Raw genomic sequence first — 21,239 nt, 5'->3', positions numbered from 1 at the left:
CCAGGTAGAAGAACTGCTGTGCTGGTGAAGGACTGCTTTTCTGGTGAAGGACTGCTTTTCTGCTGGACTGCTGCTGTGCTGGACACATGCCTTGCTGTGATGCCCTTCTACCTGCTGTTACCCTTCCTGGGTGAGAAGGACTGGACCTGCATCACTTGAAACCAGATTGATTCCAAGGGCTTGCTGGCTTGCTGGCTTGCCTTCTGATTGTAGTTGCAGGGACATAAATGACGTCCAACTTACCAACAGCTGCACCTGGACTCTGCCATCATCATTGAAAATGGCACATCTTTAATGTGGCTGGCTAGAAGCGACATATCTTCACCTGTGCATGGAGTGAAAACAGTGCCTCCATGCCATTGCATGCAGCAGACTTGGCACAACACCTTTGGAACCATCCTTGCTACATTTCAGAACCGGTAAAAAATACCTCTGCTGAGTGGTACATCCTCAATCCGAACCCACACAGCACTCCGCAACATCAGATTAAGGTACTTGTATTCAGCAGACCAATCAGGGTCCCTGTATCCTTGCGCTCCATCGATCTCGGCCTGAGCTTTTTGACTTTGTACAGGTTCCAGAGTGATGAGATATTCCATTTTAGCACTTTAGCCATTTTAGCGCCAATTTCACTTAAAACCTTTAAAAATCAATATCTCAAGTTCTAATTAATGGATTTTTGTTGTTTGGTCTCATTTTATTTATAAAAGTCAGAACTATTTTCCTAATTTGGTGTGGTATCTTTTTGTGTGGTGTTTTCACTGTTTTACTGTCTGAGGTATTGCAGAAATACTTTACCCACTGCCTCTAAGTTAAGCCTGACTGTTCTGTGCCAAGCTACCAGAGAGTGAGCAAAACATTAATTAAGGGTTTGCCTGACACGTACCCTGACTAGGAGTGAGGTTGCTGTTTGACTAAGGTTTACACCCCATCAACCAACAACTTAATTTGTAACACAGACATTAGAGTACCTCTAAAGAAAGCACACAGCCTCAGTGTGCTACCAGATACAAGAGGTGGGCTGACTATATGGGCATGGTGGTTCTATATCTGCTGTTAATATATGGTGTATCTATTTAGAAACAGACACGTGTGGAGTTTTTCTTAATTGAAGTAGTGATGAGCCCTGTCATGCCCCCAATCCCACCAGGAATAATTGTCTGATCATTTTCATTGTGCTCAAGATTATTAGTCTACAAAGCCAAATAACCATTTCCTTTATTTGCTGAAACAGAATCGGGGACAGAGGTGGCCATTGTTCTGGATGGATCTGGCAGCATTGAGCCTGAGGATTTTCAGAGAGCCAAAGATTTCATGTATAACATGATGAAGACATTTTGGGAAAAATGCTTGGAGGTAAAACAATTTTGACAGGATTCATCACTGTGTTCAAGAACACAAGCACATTTCAAGAATTTATACAGTATTTGGGCAGTGTCATTGATGTATTAATCAAGACCAAAATAAAACTTACAGAGAAGTGTTATTTAGATGACTGTGCAAAATGTGTGTAGATACAAAGCAAAATATGAATCCCTCATCACTTCAAAAGAAAAGTATCTGAATTTGGATACCTGGAAGGAAAGTTACTAACATGGAGAGTTATGTGCCATCGACGCTACCTGTGCGAAGGTGCTTCTTAAGCAGTAATAAGATACTCACAATGTCTACTAAGATGGTGTAATGCTTTATTACAGGAGAAGAGCTTTATCGCTGAAAGCAGTTAATTGTGATGTGTTATTGAAGTAGAGGGTTTCATGGTGTGGAATACAGCTCCGTGACATTATGATGATATAAAGATTGAGTAGAGTTTTAAAAGGAGTGATGAGTAAACTTGTGTAGACTGTATATATAGTCAGGAGCAGTTTTACAAGTTCCTTACACCTCCTTGTGCCGCCATTGCATCAGTGTTTGAACGCAACAGCGGGGCGAACAATGCAGCCCATTTACAACCTGACGCACCTGGGGAGATGCGTCACGTTGTAAAGCCCTGCATCACATTATACCGGTGTCAGATATAATGTCAGATTCCCAACCCCAACCACCTACAATGCATCCTTCTCAACACCCGCTCGGTCCACAGGCACGCCATTGACCTTTGGAACCTACTTGACACCATCTCTCCTGACGTCGCCTTCCTAACGGAAACATGGATGAACGCTTCCTCCGCCCCTGACATCGCCATCGCTATCCCTGATGACTATAAGATCACACGCAAGGACCGCACCGACCATACAGGAGGTGGGATCGCTATCGTTCATAAGAAATCCATCCGCATCTCTACCAGCTCCGACGCCAACCTCGCTAACTCCGAACACCTTCACTTCCAGATCCACATCGACCCCAAGACAACTCTCAGAGGCACCCTCCTCTACAGACCACCAGGACCCCGCGCAAAATTCAGTGAAGACATCACGGACTTCATCACCCCACACACGCTCCCCTCCAAAGATTACATCCTTCTGGGAGACCTCAACTTCCACCTTGAAAAGATCAACGACCGCAACACCGCCACCCTCTTAGACAACCTCGCCAACCTCGGACTTAAACAACTGGTCACTTCCCCCACCCACATCGCAGGTCACACACTCGACCCCATCTTCACCCCCAGCAACCATGTCTCCTTCAGCCACACTACGGATCTCCTCTGGACTGACCACAGCTGCGTTCACTTCACCTACAACAAGCCGAAACCCATCATCCACCTCCAACCAACTCTACAAAGAAACTGGAACAAAATCACCACGGATCAGATCTCCACATCGCTCCTTCGAACCTCCCCAGCCCTCTCCTCTAACGCCAACGAAGCCGCCTCCAACCTCACCCTTTGGTTATCCAACACCGCCGACACCTTAGCACCACTAAAAAAACGTCAACACAAACTTGGCAACAAGAAGGCCTCATGGTTCAACGATGATCTCAAGAAATCCAAGAAACTGTGCCGCTCCCTTGAAAAGGCCTGGAAAAAAGACCCATCCACCAGCAACAAGAACGCCTTCAAAAGCGCCACCCGTACTCACCACCAACTGATCCGAAAAGCCAAGAAAACAGCATTCAAGGATCGACTTGACAACAACGCCCACAACAGCAAGGAACTTTTCAACATCGTCAAGGAATTTTCCAACCCCTCGGCCAACTCCAACGACATCACCCCCTCTCAAACCCTCTGCGACTCCCTAGCCTCTTTTTTCCACAACAAGATTGCTGACATCCACAACAGCTTTGACAACCAACCCGGAAGCCAACCCACCCTACCATCTGCTGACCATCTTCCTCCCGTAAACACCCTTAACGCCTGGAACCCAATCTCCACTGAGGACACCATCCACCTGATGAATTCCATCCACTCTGGATCCCCCACAGACCCATGCCCTCACCACATCTTCAACAAAGCAGACTCTGTCATAGCTCCGCACCTCCGAGACGTCATCAACTGCTCCTTCAACTCCGCTACCTTCCCTGAAGACTGGAAACACGCTGAACTCACCGCCCTTCTGAAAAAACCAACAGCAGACCCCACCGAACTCAAAAACTACCGCCCCATCTCGCTTCTTCCATTCCCGGCCAAAGTCATCGAGAAAGCCGTCAACAACCAGCTCGCCGCCTTCCTCGAAGCCAACAAATCACTCGACCCCTCACAATCTGGCTTCCGAGCCAAACACAGCACTGAGACCGCCCTCATCGCAGCAACAGACGACATTCGAACTCTACTGGACAATGGAGACACAGTCGCCCTCATCCTCCTCGACCTCTCTGCTGCCTTCGACACAGTCTGCCACAGCACCCTTTTACAACGCCTCAGAAACATCGGAATCCAAGGAAAAGCACTGGAATGGATCACCTCGTTCCTCACCGGAAGAACACAGAGAGTCCGCCTCCCACCATTCAAGTCCGAGGCCTCTGAAATCATCTGCGGCGTACCTCAAGGATCCTCACTCAGTCCCACCCTCTTCAACGTATACATGAGCCCCCTCGCGGCCATCGCCCGCCAACACAACCTCAACATCATCTCTTACGCGGACGACACTCAACTGATCCTTTCTCTCACCAAGGACCCCAGCACCGCCAAAACTAACCTACACGAAGGAATGAAAGAAGTCGCCGAATGGATGAAACAAAGCCGTCTGAGACTGAACTCAGACAAAACAGAAGTCCTCATCTTAGGTACATCCCCCTCTGCATGGGACGACTCCTGGTGGCCGGAAGCCCTCGGAAAAGCACCCATCCCGACAGACCACGCACGGAACCTTGGCGTCATCCTGGATTCTTCACTCTCAATGAACAGACAAGTCAGCGCCGTATCCTCTTCCTGCTTTAACATTCTTCGCATGCTCAGAAAAACATTTCGCTGGATCCCCTCCGAAACAAGGAAAACAGTCACCCACGCTCTAGTCACGAGCCGACTGGACTACGGAAACACCCTCTACGCAGGTACCACCGCTAAACTCCAGAAGAAACTACAACGAATCCAAAACGCCTCAGCCAGGCTCATATTAGACATCCCACGCAACGAACACATCTCTGGTCACCTTAAAGACCTCCACTGGCTACCCGTCAATAAGAGGATCACTTTCCGACTGCTTACCCACGCACACAAATCACTCTACGACATCGGACCAGATTGCCTCAACTCTCGACTGTCCTTCTACACCCCCTCCCGCCAACTTCGCTCTTCCAGCCAAGCCTTCGCCACTGTACCTCGCATCAACAAGACCACCATGGGAGGCAGATCCTTTTCATACCTGGCTGCCAAAACATGGAACTCACTCCCCGCTTACCTTCGCCTCACCCAGAATCACCTAGCGTTCAGAAAGCAGCTTAAAACGTGGATATTTGACAAATAATCCTTCTCCCCTTCCTAAGCGCCTTGAGACCATCTGGGTATGTAGTGCGCTATACAAATTTTATGACTTGACTTGACTTGACTATGCAGGGTGGGCTTTCCTGTGCAGGGAAGCCTTGTTGAAGTGATGCAGTGAAATATATAAGATTTCACTGCGCCACTTCTAGGATGCCACGGCGTCAAAACCTTGCAGGCGTAAGGAGGGATGCAGTACAATGAGTTGATGCATTGCTGGAGCTGCGATGTGCTTGCGACACGACTCCCGTAATGCGTGACTTTTGGGCCAACACAATCCTTGCGCCATGGTGGGTCGTATAGTAAATACGGTGCATCCAAGATGGTGCAAGGGTATCTCAGGCTGCCACAGGAAAACTTGACACATCTCCACAGATGCATCAGTTTCTTGCAAATCTGTCCCTCAGTGTTCAGTGAGTGGGAAGAATAAGAAAAGGAAGAAAGAGATTAGTGTTTAGTTGCTCGCAGTAATTGGTGTTCCGGAGAAAGGAAAGTTTAGAATCTAGAGCAGTTTCTCCAACTGTGGGTCGGTTGTTAGCCCATATTTGGTGGGTTGTAAAAGTCCAAGCAATAAATACAGATGCCTTTAAATTCTGCATTTATCTTGTAACATTTGCTGCGCTTCGAAGACAGAGGTCACTTGTCACGCAGTGTCTTCTGACAAATTGCTGCATATTTTATCATATGGATTGCAGTTAACAAAGTTCTCTTACTTTGCTGCCACAGTAAGTAAAAGTATATTAAACTATGAGACAATCTTGCTTGGTTACAGAGAGTGAGAAAGGGAAGGCCGTAGAATGTTATGTTTTGTAAGACACCACAGCACGTAAATACCTGTAAATTAATTGTACAAATTCAGCAGTGAGGAAAGCAAAAAAGAAGCAGAAGCTTTGGTAATTCTGGGGTGTGATGGAAACAAAGATTTTAATAGGATCAAAACAAATCCCAACACTTTACGTGGCGATACATAAATGTTAAATATTCACAGAAATCTGATTCCCGCAGATTATCATTTGTGGCAATTGTAGTTTAATCACTTAAACTTTATGTCTGTGGAAATTTAGTGCACATTTCAATGGAAAATGTGCTGTTTCCAAATGACTGTGCTTGCCTACACAATGCTGTAGTTTCATTAAGATATTGCCTGGCTCATGTTCATTAAAGCTAGGTTGATTGCATAGGTTAGTTGTTCTAAAAAGTGGGTTGTGGTTCAAAAACATTTGGGAAGCACTGATCTAGAAGCAAGAAGGTGCCATATTTATCTGGGAAGGAACAATTTCATTGCATATGCTTTGTGCTACTATGACAGTAGGGTTTGGTCGCTGGTAATAAGATGGGAGGAGATGGATTTAGTGTAGCTAATAACGTGCAATGTGTAACTGGGAGAGTTTTAACCGCTTAAATGCGGCGGCAATTCCGCCACAGTGTGGGGGTTTGATTAGGTGGGCGGGGCCGCGTCGGCCAACGGACATGTGAAGAACTACGAAGGTAGTGCTTGCGACGGTCGTTGGCCGATGGGTGCATGGAAGGGGATAATTAACAGAGCTAATTAAATTAAAAACATTTGTATGCCTGACAAGGTAATGATGGTTAGTGAAGTTGGCAATGAGACTCAGTGAAAAATAAGTGGGGCAGTTGAGAAGAGTTGATGTACTTGGTTTTTAGTATGGCTGATAAGAAGGGCATAAGATGATTAACTGGGTAGTAGAGTTTCATACAGCCTGAAAATGTGAAAGTGTGATATGTGACTGGTGGATATGCTAGAGTAATGACAATTCAAAGGATGTGTCATGTGTAACCAAGGAGATGAGTTTAACATAGCTATTATTTGATTGGAACTAGTGGAGTGATATTATAACCACTAGTAATGTACTTAGGCGATACGATGTGTAACTTGGTAAGTATCGTTTAGTATAGCTGGTACTGAGTTGGTGTGATATATAACTGTGGAGTACTGTTTCATATGGCTATCAACAAAGATGTGTGGCATGGAATTAAGGCAAAGTATTTTGTATACATTGCAAAGAATAACAATGATTTGTAACTGCGAAGTAAGGTTTAGTGTAGCTGGTAATTTGGTTGTTTTATGTATTTCCAGGCAAGCTGAATTTAATATAACTTATAGAAATGTGTGGTATGTAACTGATGCTATTGGCTTTAGTGTGGCTGGTAATCTTTAGGTTACAACTGGAGAATCCCAGATTAGTGTAGCTGGTAATGCTGTGCAAAGGTGATAAATAAGTGGGATGCATTATAAGTATAGCCAGCACAACTGTGGTATAATAAGTTTATGGAGAGTTATGCTAGGTGTGACTGGTACAAAATTGGAATTGTGTAAACGGGGCAATAAGATTTCATACAACTTATAATCAGGAGGTCTGTTATATGAATGAAGCTCAGAATTCAGTTTGGTTTGTAACAAAGCGATGAGCATGCAGGGGCAATGATTAATATAGCTGGTGTAGGAAAAGGTCTCTTTTTGTATAATCACCCAAATGTTTTGGGACTGAAGCTGCTGGGTTTTTGACTCTGTGGACTGGGACTCTGCTAACCAGTATAGCAGGGTGCGTGGTATGTAAAAGGGGAAACAGTCCTTACAAAGCTGTCTATACCACACAATGCCTTTACGATTAATCCTTTACCATGCAATGCCTTTACCATGCATGCCTTTGTCATGCATGCGCCTTTAAGTATATTTAAGGTACATTCTTTGTGAGTGTGTGTGTCTGTGCACATATAATTCATGTAATTCTGAAAACCCTATATAAATGCACACCGCAAATTTCCTTATAATCGGTAACTAGTGATGCACTCAGTCGCTGATTATGAAGAAAAGACGTCAGAACTCGACGTCTTATTATTTAGCTATTACAGTCAGGTCCTGATGTCACAATGCCAGCTGTCAGCAGTTGAGGTGAAAGGCAAGTCAGGTCACAGAGCATAATTGAAGCAGGTGGTTGGTAAAGAGGGGGCAGAGAAAAATGTGGGGTCCCAAAGCAGAAAATCCCCATGAATTTTCCATAGACATCTCTAAGAAGCTCTATCACAAAAACAGAAGAACAGAATTGCACCAAACATGGCAGGAAGCTAGATCCTGGGCCAAAGATTGTCCTTATTGTTATTTAGTGTAAATCCGTTCAGTAGTTTTTGAGAAATGAAGGGCAACAAATATTTATGAAACTGTACGGGTGGATCGAAGGACTCTTAGGAGGGTCTCACAGGAGTGCCAATTTATAAATAGAGGATAACGATAGGCCCTGGGTGCTTTTACTTTCCTTGGGTCCTTTTCTTCCTGCGGGAGTCTGACTCCTGCAGAAGCCAGTGCTCTGACTGCCTGCAAGCTGCTGGAAAATGTTGCTGGCAGCCATTATTACAGGACTTAGACACTTAGTCCCCTATCCTTCACTTTGAAAACAATAATATAAGGGGGAATAGTAGGGATACCCTGCCCTCCTGGACCCCATGGATGTGACTCAGTGAGACCTTCTTCACCTGGGGTCAAAATAAAAAATAATTGACACATTTTGTGGGATTCCAACAAAAATAAATAGGTGCCTACATTTTATTTTTAAATATATGGAGAGGGGTCATCAGTAGGGCCCCCCTCCCCAGCCGATTCAGGGTTCTGGGGACCCCATCCCCTGGGGTTGGGCATATTTAAAGGTACAGGGCATGCAGCCGTCCTCCCCGGGATGTTTTCGGCTCCAGGGACTACACCCCCTTGAACGCATTCAATTTCTTAAGGGAAGTTCAACCATTGGGATCCTCTACCCCTGGGACCAGAGTATTTAATAATAGTGATGTTGTCAATTATGTCACTTGAGATGTCATCTGTGATGTCATCAGTGCTGTCATATATATACATGTTGTGAGTTATGTAATATGTGAGGTCAAAAGCAGTGCATGGTGGGAGTGAAAGTTATAGTTAGCTCTGCTGCTGAACTTATGTGGGTTTTTTTTTAGTTCAAAACATTAATGGTGTCAGTGACATATTCACAAAACTATAACATTTCTTTATTAATTGTTTTTTCGGTGAATATATATGTATGTATGTATGTGTATATATATATATATCTTCATCAGAGGTCACCAGAGGCATGTTGGGCTCGCAGTAATTCTGCTTTTTAACCTACTATAGGTAAATATATGTTCAAAATGGAACTACAAGTCCCAGCATGCTTCAGGGACAAAACGCACTCAGTGAGAAATTTAAAAAGCAGCATGCAGAAACGAACTGCGAGCCCAACATATGTATATATATATATATATATATATATATATATATATATATATATATCACACTCCGCTCTTCCAACAAAGAGTAAGGCCACAGCTGAGGAACAGTTTGGAAGCTCTTTAATAGGCTGCACAAACAAAGAAGAGTGCTTTCTCTTCCTATGGCGGATGCATTTCGGCATTCTCTGCCTCTTCAGCGCCAGGTGCATGTGCTTGTGTGAACGGGAGTGAGTGAGGTAGATATGTCCTGCCTTCTCCCAAACAGACCGCTGCTCCTTCCACTTCGTTGACATCACGGTGCATACACCTCTTGTAGTCCGCTTGACGGTCAGTGCCTACAAGGTCCAGCATGCAACTGCAGTGCTCTGGTAGGTATCGCAGGGGTGAAGCGGGAAGGAGGGAATGTACTGCATAGTCTGTAACAACGTTCTAATGTCCAAAAGCACATATGCGCAGCTGCGCTTCCTCCAGTCCCCATACCTCTTTAACCATCACAGCTCAGGAATCCTTTCTGGCGGGGGCAAGTCGTGGAAATCCAACCGGCCCGACGTGGTGCACTAAGGCATCCTCACCGTCATACTTCTTTCTTTGCTGTGGGGTGGACTCTGTCGGTTCCGGTACATATATATATATATATGTATATGTATATATATGTTTATAAAGGCCCAGAAGCTTTTGAGGACGCACACGACAGCAATTGAAAACCAAGAGGTTTATTTAAACAGAGGAACCAGCATATGCACTCCAGTAAAGATTCATAGCGCCTGACGCGTTTCAAGGCTCCTGCCTTTCTTCAGAGGCGACTTACAGATTGTGAATGTTTTCCAGAAAGGATTAAATACCCAGCTGCATGTAATGTTCATCAATTACTTTGCTCAGTGCATTTTTTTTATTTCAAAGCATGCTGGAATAGGTAGTCCAATTTAATACCCGTCATTCACTTGGGTAAGTTCTGTTCCAAACTTCACACTTTTAAAATCCATTATTTACCTCAGTGGGACCCACAGTGCAGAGCTGATCATTTTTTCCTTCATTTGCTGTGCTGCAGCATGCGTGGACACAGTTACCACCAGCAGCCTCTCTCCTTAATGATGGTGCATTCCTCCACGACAAGGGCTGCCGTGTTAATTTATGTTTGCAAAGGCCCAGAAGCTTTTGAGGAAGCACACAACAGCAAATGAAAACCAAGAGGTTTATTTAAACAGAGGAACCAGCATATGCATTCCAGTAAAGATTCATAGCGCCTGACGCGTTTCAAGGCTCCTGCCTTTCTTCAGAGGCGACTTACAGATTGTGAATTTTTTCCAGAAAGGATTAAATACCCAGCGGCATGTAATGTTCATCAATTACTTTGCTCAGTGCGTTTTTTTATTTAAAGCATGCTGGAATAGGTAGTCCAATTTAATACCAGTCATTCCCTTGGGTAAATTCTGTTCCAAACTTCACACTTTTAAAATCCATTATTTACCTCAGTATATATATATATATATATATATATATATATATATATATATATATATATATATATATATATATATATATATATATATATATATATATATATATATATATATATACATTATATACATACATACATATGCAAAACAAATTGTCCTGTCGCAGCAGGAGCACTGTTCAGTTGGTGCCAGCGTTGAGACCAGGACAGTGTCTCAAAATTATTCAATACAAAAAAATAACACGCTGCACACTTCTTGGATCTTCATGCAGTTGTTTATTCAAAGCGTGCCACACTCCTACGCGTTTCAAACCGTAGTTCCTGGTCACGGTAGTAATTGTGAGTAGTCCCTTTTTACTTTCTATATTTATACTGATGCACACCATTCTTATTATCTGGTGCATGCTGGGACTTGTAGTCGTCCCTAGTGTTTTGCTCGAATTGAGGCGCGTTCTGGGGGCCGCGATCACATGCGGGGTGTGCATTATGTTACTTCACTGAAAGCGTTCCCTGAGGTTGTGGGATCCAGGATCAGGTATACTGATTCACGATCTTTCCGCTCGTGCTTGCACGATAGCGAGTAGAAAGCGATGTTGATTGGATGTCAACTGTCTGTCAACACCAGGAACCGGGTCTGGGTATGGCGGACTCCAGGGCATCAGGCGGAAGGCCATGTAGCCTCCCTCACACAATATAGAAATCTCTGGGGGTGGTCGTTTTCGTGGTTGAGGGGCGTCATTGAGGCCCACACAGTTAATTTTGTAGGGGGGTAGGTTTGCATGCGAAAATGTCCCAAGAGGTTTGTAAATGTGGTACACATTGTTTTGTTTTACTTTGATTTCCGTTCTATGTTGTAGTCCATCCAGAGAAAATATAACTTATTGTACAGCCAGTACTTTTCAACTCTACCGTCAAACATCTTACTATGGTACTTCAAATTATAAATATTATTTTTGTTGTGGACACTCCCCCTCCCCCCCAAAAAAAACCAAGTATATCGTTTTTTTATTAACTTGAATTAAAACAATAATAGCTGTAAACGTAACTTAAAGATAATATAATAAACAACTAGAAAAATAACTTTAATAAAACAGTATTATAAACAAATTGTGATGTGAAAAGACGTTGGGTAGGTAATCTGCAAAACAAAAAAAAAAGAGTTTAAAGTTATGTATATGTGACTAAATAAGGTGAAGCATTACAAGTGAAGGTAACACTACGATTTTCCGTGTGCAGTGTGCCTAGTACATATCAGTTCTGTTATAGTCCCGCATTCAAGTGGTGTCTAAATGGAAGTGCCTACTGCGTTACTGACACAGAAGTGGCACAACGAAATTGTAAATATGCCGACCTATTTCTAATGCATTGCAATGGAGGCATTGTATATCTAGGCCGCTGTAGTTCACAACTTCAATTAAACTCTGCTTCTACACGTCAAAGTAGACAGCAGTGTCTATAACTTTAAAAGAGAAAGAGAAATGATGTCACAGAGAGTGAGAGAGAGAAAGAGAGAGAAAACAACATTAAAACTGTCTCGCAGAGTCTGGAGTTGGGGGCTAGGATTTTTTTTCGGGGGGGCTTAACTTCAAGAAAAAAGAAGAGTGGAGCTGCAGGGGCTGTAAGCGGGGGGGACATAAAAGCCTCATTAACAAGCAAAATGTATTTTAAAGACCTGTGAAGTACCCGGGTGCAACTGTGTGTGGGCCCAGGAAGCTATCTCATCCTAGCTGAAGCCCCGTTAGCTCAATATGTGTTTTGCGTGCCTGCTGCATACTACACATTCTCTCCTTTCACAGATAACTTGTCGTTCGTTAGTAAAAAAGCTTCTTTGTTCACCTTGTGCCATTTCTGTTGTCCTTGTTACATAATCCATCCTGAAGCTCTACAGCTAAACGATATTAAAAGAAAGATGTTATGATTGGTAATTGTTACTATATTAATTTGGAGTTAGATAACATTGCGCTTTTATACACGTTCCTTCTCACATTTCTACGAACTGTTTGTATTGGTAATATTAAGGACATTTCAGCGATTATAAAAACGTTCCTGCTATTGGGAAAAAAATATATACATGTAAATTAATACACTATATAGGAGTGCGTTTGTCTAGAATACTGAGTCGCGTTTTTGTATCTAGTCGGCTACAACCCTGACTCCCTCCGATGCGTACTCAAGCCTCACTGCTCACCTTTACATGGATAAGACACCTTCTGCATGATGTAGTCTCCAACAAAGAAGTCTCATATATGGTGCCGAGTCTTGATATCTCTATGGTTAACGACATACTCCTGCTCCCATCATCATCATCACAGTTTCTTCACCCGCTCAGTGCTTCGGGCACCACTAACTCAGTGACCAAAGAGGCCATGCATGTAGTAGTGGGCCCCTTGTTCGGTACTTTGGGAACAACTCTAAAATGGTGTACAACACGTGTGCTCCGTCATTTTTATACACAGGGTCACATGTGTAGTGACGAATGTGCTGGATGGGTGTGGTGTGGGTGTATACTATATTGTATATAAGTATGAGCTTAAAATCCGTTCCGCTCGTGGATTTTGCGAATTTTCGGTAAATTCGCGATCTGCGAACTCCTGCGAATTTACAGAGAATTCGCAAATCCGCGAGCGGCGGATCCGGGGGCAAAAGTTGAGGCCTGGCCTGTTGTAACTATTTTACGATGGCGCCGGCAAGCTGCCAGCGCCATCCTAAAAAAGTTACTAAGTTAGCTTCAACAGGAAGCTCTAATAGATCAAATAAAGCAGGTGCTCGATTTTATCTATTAGAGCTTCCTGTTGAAGCTAATTTAGTAACTATTTTAGGATGGCGCTGGCAGCTTGCCGGCGCCATCGTAAAATAGTTACAACAGGCCAGGCTGGTGTGCTTTCTTTTCCCAAATGTACCGTGGAAAATCAGCTGTGATGCTGGATAGAGGCTTTTGCATCCTTGAATTTCACGAGCGCAATACCCGTGCTGTTCTTGTGACCAGGGGCTTCTTTCTCTTCATCTGCTGAACTGATCTTTCTCTGACCTTTTATGCACACAAGAGGCATGTGAACTCGCATGGAAGCCCCGCACATTTGGCCCCGCCCACACACTCGCGGTTTGCACCGTCTTCCCGCCATTCACCCACTATGATGGACAGCTCACTCAAGGGACCCCTGCGCCCTTCGGGGCGATTGCATAGTAACACACACATGGTCGCTCGAACTAGTTGATGCTCAAATTCAGTGACTCATTCATTAGCCCAAAAACAATCGTGAGCGTCGTCGAGGCTGGACAGGTGTGCCTTCTTCCCAACTCTACCGTGGAAAATCAGCTGTGATGCTGTATAGAGGCCTTTGCATCCTTGACTTTCACGAGCACAATACCCGTGCTGTTCTTGTGACCAGGGGCTTCTTTCTCTTCATCTGCTGAACTGATCTTTCTCTGACCTTTTATGCACACAAGAGGCATGTGAACTCGCATGGAAGCCCCGCACGTTTGGCCCCGCCCACACACTTGCGGTTTGCACCGTCTTCCCGCCATTCACCCACTATGATGGACAGCTCACTCAAGGGACCCCTGCGCCCTTCGGGGCGATTGCATAGTAACACACACATGGTCGCTCGAACTAGTTGATGCTCAAATTCAGTGACTCATTCATTAGCCCAAAAACAATCGTGAGCGTCGTCGAGGCTGGACAGGTGTGCCTTCTTCCCAACTCTACCGTGGAAAATCAGCTGTGATGCTGTATAGAGGCCTTTGCATCCTTGACTTTCACGAGCACAATACCCGTGCTGTTCTTGTGACCAGGGGCTTCTTTCTCTTCATCTGCTGAACTGATCTTTCTCTGACCTTTTATGCACACAAGAGGCATGTGCACTCGCATGGAAGCCCCGCCCCAAATCCGCGGATCCGCAAATTCCGCGGATTTTGCGGATCCACGATCCGCAAATCCGCAAAATCCGCGGATCGTGGATCCGCAAAATCCGCCCATGCTTAATTGTATAGTATACAATACGGTATACTGAAAATAGAAGAGATCTGCACTTTACTCCTAGGATTCTGATGTATTATGTGACGTATTGATTGTATATAAATGGCAGTGATTTATTTTAGTTTATTTATTTTATTTGTTTGTTTGGGTTAGAGTTGCACGTTTTGAAACTGTGGGCAAAATGTATGGAAAATTTGCCCATTCAGTGCGTGATGAGGAACACATGGGCGTGCAGAAGTAATATGCCCAAGCAGGGCGTGATTGCCGTTGGAGATTGATCACAATAGAATTGTATATAGTGTAATGAATTATAGATTTATTGCCAGTACGTTAGACTAAACAATGAGGTATTTTGTATATATGTAATGTTATGTATATACTTCTGTTATTTATTATTGTTCGAAGATTGCGCCACGCTCTGTAAACATACATTGGTCCTTTGTTTGTGAAGTAGTGTGGCTCACTGGTTAGGTGAAGTAGTGTGGCTCACTGGTTAGAGGCGGCAGACCCGAGAGCAGAGGACGGCCCGGGACCAGGGTTCGATTCCCGGCGCGGCAGGTTTCTGGACCAGGGTCAGCGGACTCGATAATTCTCTCGCCTCAGTGCCCACTCTGATCAGCGTTCACACTCGGCAACTCTGGGCATTAGCTTGCCTCATCTTCACTAACGGCCCCACCAGACCGCCGGGGATGCCTGGTCTCACCCTGGAGATACCCATTAAGGGGCCATCTCTCAGGGAAGCCAGGAAGGGTTTCGCAGTGGTCGAAGCGCCTTGGGACCCTCCGGGTAAGTAGTGCGCTATATAAATGCCTATACATTTACATTTACATTTATGTTGATGTTTATGACAAACAGGCAAAGTGGTCACGGTGTAAATAAAACATGGCCGTCACTGACGCGCCCTCGTACTACCGAGGAAGGCGAATGCCGAAACATGTCTGGTGCGTTTGAGAGTCTAAAAGAAAATCAGAGACTCTCCCCTGTGAGTGCTGTGTCTTTTTTGAAGACGAAGGAGACGAGAAGCGTGATATATATATATATATATATATATATATATATATATATATATATATATATATATATATATATATATATATATATATATATATATATAATCACTGAAAAAACCATAGGTTTCACACTAATTATAGTTAGGAATTAGCATTTAAAAAACCTATTAAATTTAATGAAAAAACCATAGGTTTCACACCAGTTATAGTTAACTGGAAATTTTACTGACATAAAACCAATGAAATTCCCACGTTATAGTTAGTTGGACTCACTATAACTTGCGCGTGTAATGCACTGCTGATGACATCACATATTACATCACTCATGACATGGTCAGTGACATCACTCATGACATCACTGATGACACCATCCAGTGAATGTGTGTCTTTCTGAAAAATAAATATGTTTTATTTATGTATATGTAAAGGTCGATGGAAGAATAAATGTTTAAATAAGTGTCTAAATGGATGTTTTTTTAAAAATTGATTGGCTAACTGGCTTATTAAGTGTATCTTAGTGAATACATATATTAGCGAGTAATGTTTAAATATTTAAATATATGTATCAGTGTTTCACTTAGTGTATAAGTGGCTGCATGGGTTGGTGAGTAGCTACATGTGTGTGTATATGGGTTATTAGATGTTTTTTTAGTATCAGTTTGAGTGTCTGCATGGTTTGGTGGGGGTGTTACTTAGCACATAGATGCGTCAATGACTGACTCACTGTATGTGTTTTGAAGACAGCATATGTGCAGGACTGTATGGGTGGTTGAGTGTGTATATGTGTGTGTTAGGGAGTGAATGACTGTCTCACTAGTGTCTTTATCAGTAACTACATATGTTTTAATCTAGTATATGTGAATATTGGTGTATATAAGTGAGTATATGTGAGAGTCAGAGATTGAAAGAGTTCTTGTTTAAATAAGTATGTGTTTCTATAAGTGATTGTTTAAGAGAGTAAGTATGTGTAAGTTTCCTTAGAAGTAAGGTGGTAGTGTGTGTATAGCTGTATATGCAAAAAAATGGATGTTCAATATTTTATTTGCATGTGTGAATATGTGTGTGAGCAAGTTTTGGAAGACTGTCGGTGTGATAACGGATGTAAAGGTGTCTCACTACATATGATAAGTGAGTATATGTATGAATGACTATATAGAACTGTTGGTGAATGAGTGGATGTGTATATAAATGGTGGAATTACTGAATTGGTTGTTGTAACTGGTATAGGTATCTCCACTTTTTTGTAAATGTTAGTTTCTATTTTTGAATATGTGTTTCAAGGGTTACTTTACAGTGAAAGTAGGTCAGTCACTCTGTCACAAGGATGGTGTCATCAGTGATGTCATGAGTGATGTCACTGACCATGTCATGAGTGATGTAATATATAAGAGGAAGCGTTGTCATTTATCCATGATATGAATGACAACTCACTTAACCTCAATTTTACTGCTCATATACACAAGAATCGCATTCAATTTTTGGATGTTGAGGTATATGTCGCGGACGGAATTCTTAACACTACCCTCCACAGAAAACAGACTGCAGGTAATGCTACTCTGCATGCAACCAGTATGCATCCTAGGCACACTATCTCTGGAATCCCCTATGGGGAAATTCTCAGGTTAAAGAGGATCTGCAGCTCCCCATCTGATTTCAATACCTGCTTGCAAGAACTATTAAACAGATTGAGAGCTAGGGGATATTCCGAGCAGATACTAAATGCTGCAGTAACTAAGTCCCTTTCTAGGTCTAGGGAGAGCCTCTTTTCTGTCTCTGCCCCTACAATAGAACCCTCTTTGGGAGTGGAACCCCAACCCGAGTGCCCACGTCTCATTACAACTTACAGCAGGGAAGAGAGAAAAATCAGGTCAATTCTCAATAAACACTGGCCGATTATAATGAGTGACCATATCTTGAATGAAATGAAAACAATATTTAATAAAGCGCACTGCTGCCAAGCGGCTTCCTGGCGCTGGGGGACCTGGGTCAGATCTCACGGAGGGGGACACAGGGGACCTAAGAAGGGAAAGCCAAAGAAAAAAGAAAAGTTTTTAAGGCTTTACGGAAGTGGCTGAAAATAGGAATGGAGCGAAGATGAAGTGGGAGACTATTCCAGAACTGGGGGGCCAGGACGGAAAAACGAGTGCCCCCGGATCTGGATTTGCGGAAGCGGGGAATGTGAAGAAGGGAGAGAGAGGAAGAGCGGAGAGTGCGACTGGGAACATAGGAAGAAATGAGGGAAGTGATGTAGGCAGGGGCAGAGCGGGAGTGGGCGCGAAAGGCAAAGCAAGCAAGTTTGAAAAGGGATCTGAAGCGGATGGGGAGCCAGTGAAGGGATTTCAAAACCGGGATAATGTGAGAGGATTTGGGGAGGGAGAGAATGAGACGGGCAGCCTGGTTTTGAATGGCCTGTAAACGTCGGGATTCGTGGGAAGGGATACCCACGTACAGGCCATTGCCATAGTCGAGGCGTGAGATGACTAAAGCCAAGACTATGGTTTTAAGCGCGTCGATGGTGAAGAAACGGGATATTTTCCGAATAAGACGGAGGGAGAGGAAACATGAAGACACAACAGAGCTGATCTGGCTGTGCATGGTTAAGTCAGAGCTGACTTTAATGCCAAGGGTGCGAACAGAGGGAGAGGGTGTGGGGGGGGGGGGCCAAAAGAGGGGGGCCAATGTGCAGGGGACCAAGGGTTAGAGGGACCACCCGTGAGGACAAGTTCCGTCTTATCAGGGTTGAGCTTAAGATGGTTGGCGCTCATCCACTCCGAGATAAAGATAAGGGTGGAACTGAACTTGGGAATAGAATCAGGAGAGGAAGACAGATCAAAGACAAGCTGGAGGTCATCTGCATAATTATATACAGAGACCCCCAGCTTGAGAAGAGAAGAAACAAGGGGACAGATATACAGATTAAAGAGGAGAGGGGAAAGAGAAGAGCCCTGAGGAACACCACAAGTGACCGAACAGGAAGGGGCAGAGAAACCAGAGAGATGAACAGCCTGATGCCTATCCTGAAGAAAGGATGCTAGCCAGGAGAGGGACGCGCCCCGAATGCCCACTGCGCAGACACGGCCGAGAAGAATGGAATGGTCGACCGTGTCAAACGCAGCGGACAAGTCGAGAAGCACCAAGGCTTGGGGAAGGTTAACATCTGCCTTGCCCTTGAGTTCATCCAAGACCGCTAGAACCACCGCTTCCGTAGAATGGCCAGGGCGGAAGCCCGCCTGGTGGGAAGCTAAAAGGCCATTGTCCTCGATGTATGAGGAGAGGCAGGAGGTGACGTGGGTCACTAGGATCTTACCCAGGTAGGGAAGAAGGGAAATGGGACGGAAATTAGCGGGGAGGGAAGGATCTAGACCAGGTTTTTTTAGAATAGGGAGGACAACAGCAGATTTAAAGGAAGAGGGGACAGCACCGGAGGCCAGTGAGGAGTTAAGAAAAGAGAGGGGGGGACCAGGACAATTAGTGAAGAGGATTTTGAGGATCCATGCAGGAACACCGTCCAAAGGAGAGCCAGATTTAACTTTAGACAGGTAGTTGTGAAACAAGTAAAGGGAGATGGGGGGGAAAGTGTCGAGGGAAGAAGAAGGGGGAGTGGCAGGGCTGGTGAGGGTAGGCTGAGGCACAGTAGGAATGTCAGCTTTAATTCTCGCAATCTTGTCGATAAAAAAGTTATTAAGTGGCAGACAGAGGGGTTGGGAGGGAACCAGGCTGGGGGTGGAGCGATCAGAAGTGGCAAGATTGCGAACCAAAGAGAAGATTTCACGAGGTTTATTCACGGAGAGCGATACTCTCTCCGTGAAGTAAGAGGTTTTGGCATTAAGGACTGCTTTTTTGTAGTTGGTAAGGAGTTGTCTGTACTGAACTCGCAGAGGAGGGGAATACTGACGTCTCCAAAGGCGTTCCGCCCGCCTGAGATCAAGTTTTAGTGCCTTGAGCTCAGTGGAGAACCATTTGTGCGCGTCGTATGGACGAACCGCTTTGATCTTTTTAAGCGGGGCCACACGGTCACACGAAGCAGCAAGCCATGTACTTATGGCTTTGGCCTGAGATTCAAGGGGGAGACAAGTAAGATCAGGAGCCGAGGATACCAAAGAGAGTGAAAGGGAATCAAGATCGGTTTGGTTCCAGTTGCGGGCTAGAAGGTTTTTAGGGGGAGAGGGTTTGACAACCATACCTAAGTGAACAGAAAAAGAAATAATAGAGTGATCAGACCAGACACAGGGAGAGATGGAGGGAGGTAAAGCAAGGGGACAAGACGACCAGATTTGGTCAAGTATATGACCATGCACGTGGGTCGGGGCTGTGACATAAGAGGTAAGGTTCAGACATTGAAGAGTGACAGAGAAATCTTTTGAAGAAAGGTCTTCCTTAGGGTCTCCTGGCCAGAAGTTAAAGTCACCAAGAAGGAGCACAGAGGAGTTGTTGACCACAAGGGTGGCCAGCAACTCCTGGATGGAGGCTACAAAGGAAGGCATCGATTGAGGGGGGCGATAGACAAGAACCACAGTGAGGGGGGAAGGAAGGTTGAGGGAACGGGCCACCAGGTAGTCCACGTTAGGAATGGGGGGGTGAGGAAGGAGCTGAAATTTGAATGACGACCGGACAATCATCGCCACCCCCCGCCAGCCTTGCCATCTTAAACACCAGGTTACCCTCTACCCCTACCATAACTTTCAGACGGGCTAGAACTACGGGCAACTATTTGGACAGAGCAGCTCCTGAACTGAAAACTAAAGTGCCATGGCTACGCCCTTCCAGAGGCTTTTTTAAATGCTCCAGCTGTAGGGCCTGTAAATTTGGAGTCTCCACTACACACTATCATACCCCGTTCAGCACAGTTGCCAAGACCATCAATGGCAACTATAATTGCAAAACAGATTATGCTGTGTTTGTCCTGGCGTGCACCTGTGGGCTTAGATACGTTGGCAGTACCAAGCTCCAGGTGCACGCCAGAATACTACAGCATCTACGGGCTATACTGCACAGTGACCCTACTTACCCGGTCGCCCGGCATTTCAAGCGGGTCCATAACAAAGATTTAAACTGCCTTAGTTACTTCGTAATTGGGGCTGTACCCAGCTTAAAAAGAGGGGGTGACCGTGAGGCAGAACTAAGAAAACTGGAGTCTAGGTTCATATTGGAACTCGATAGTCGTTGGCCCAACGGGCTCAACAACATTGAGGAAATGCATCACTTCTTGTAATTTACTAGACATATTTTGATTGCATTCTGTTGTTCTTCTCCGTATTATACACGTACTTCTAGTTAGGTTCCCTATTAGAAGTACCTTGTGGTCCCTACATCTCCTGTCCCATGATCTGTTTTTACAACTAGTGAAGTTTTACATCATACTCACTCATGGTGACATACTCCACGTACTTTGTTCTGTCTATGTAATACCATGCAACTTTATTGTATTTATCCAATCCTATTCTTTGACTGTAATGTTAGAGTTCCATGAGATTATTTCAAAGGTATAGCATACAGTGTACTGTCTTCTCATTATACAGGAATTTTGTGTACATATATATATTTTTTGTACATTTGTAAATACATTGAATTGAGGTTTAACATGTGACAGGTAATAAGGAGGTGTACATATGGAGATATGCGGGCAGTTCATATTGTATATAGGGGCTCTTGCGATGGGTGTGTATATAGTTACTAGTTTGGTGATACCCTCTTTGGTCTCTT

General features: G+C 44.3%; 1 protein-coding gene across 1 annotated transcript in view; it reads left to right on the top strand.

Annotated features, from left to right (window-relative positions):
• ITGAE (integrin subunit alpha E) overlaps positions 1 to 21,239 on the top strand; it is a 771,961-nt gene that overhangs the window by 168,807 nt on the left and 581,915 nt on the right. The window contains exon 8 of the mRNA XM_086955032.1: positions 1,235 to 1,356. Coding sequence (XP_086811158.1) covers positions 1,235 to 1,356 — 122 coding nt within the window. The remainder of the gene's footprint in view (positions 1 to 1,234; positions 1,357 to 21,239) is intronic.

The sequence above is a fragment of the Lissotriton vulgaris genome, chromosome 2_1 (assembly GCF_964263255.1).
Source record: "Lissotriton vulgaris chromosome 2_1, aLisVul1.2, whole genome shotgun sequence".
Lineage (NCBI taxonomy): Eukaryota > Metazoa > Chordata > Amphibia > Caudata > Salamandridae > Lissotriton > Lissotriton vulgaris.
Note: the sequence above shows the minus strand (reverse complement) of the source record. Positions and strands in the feature narration are given on the sequence as shown.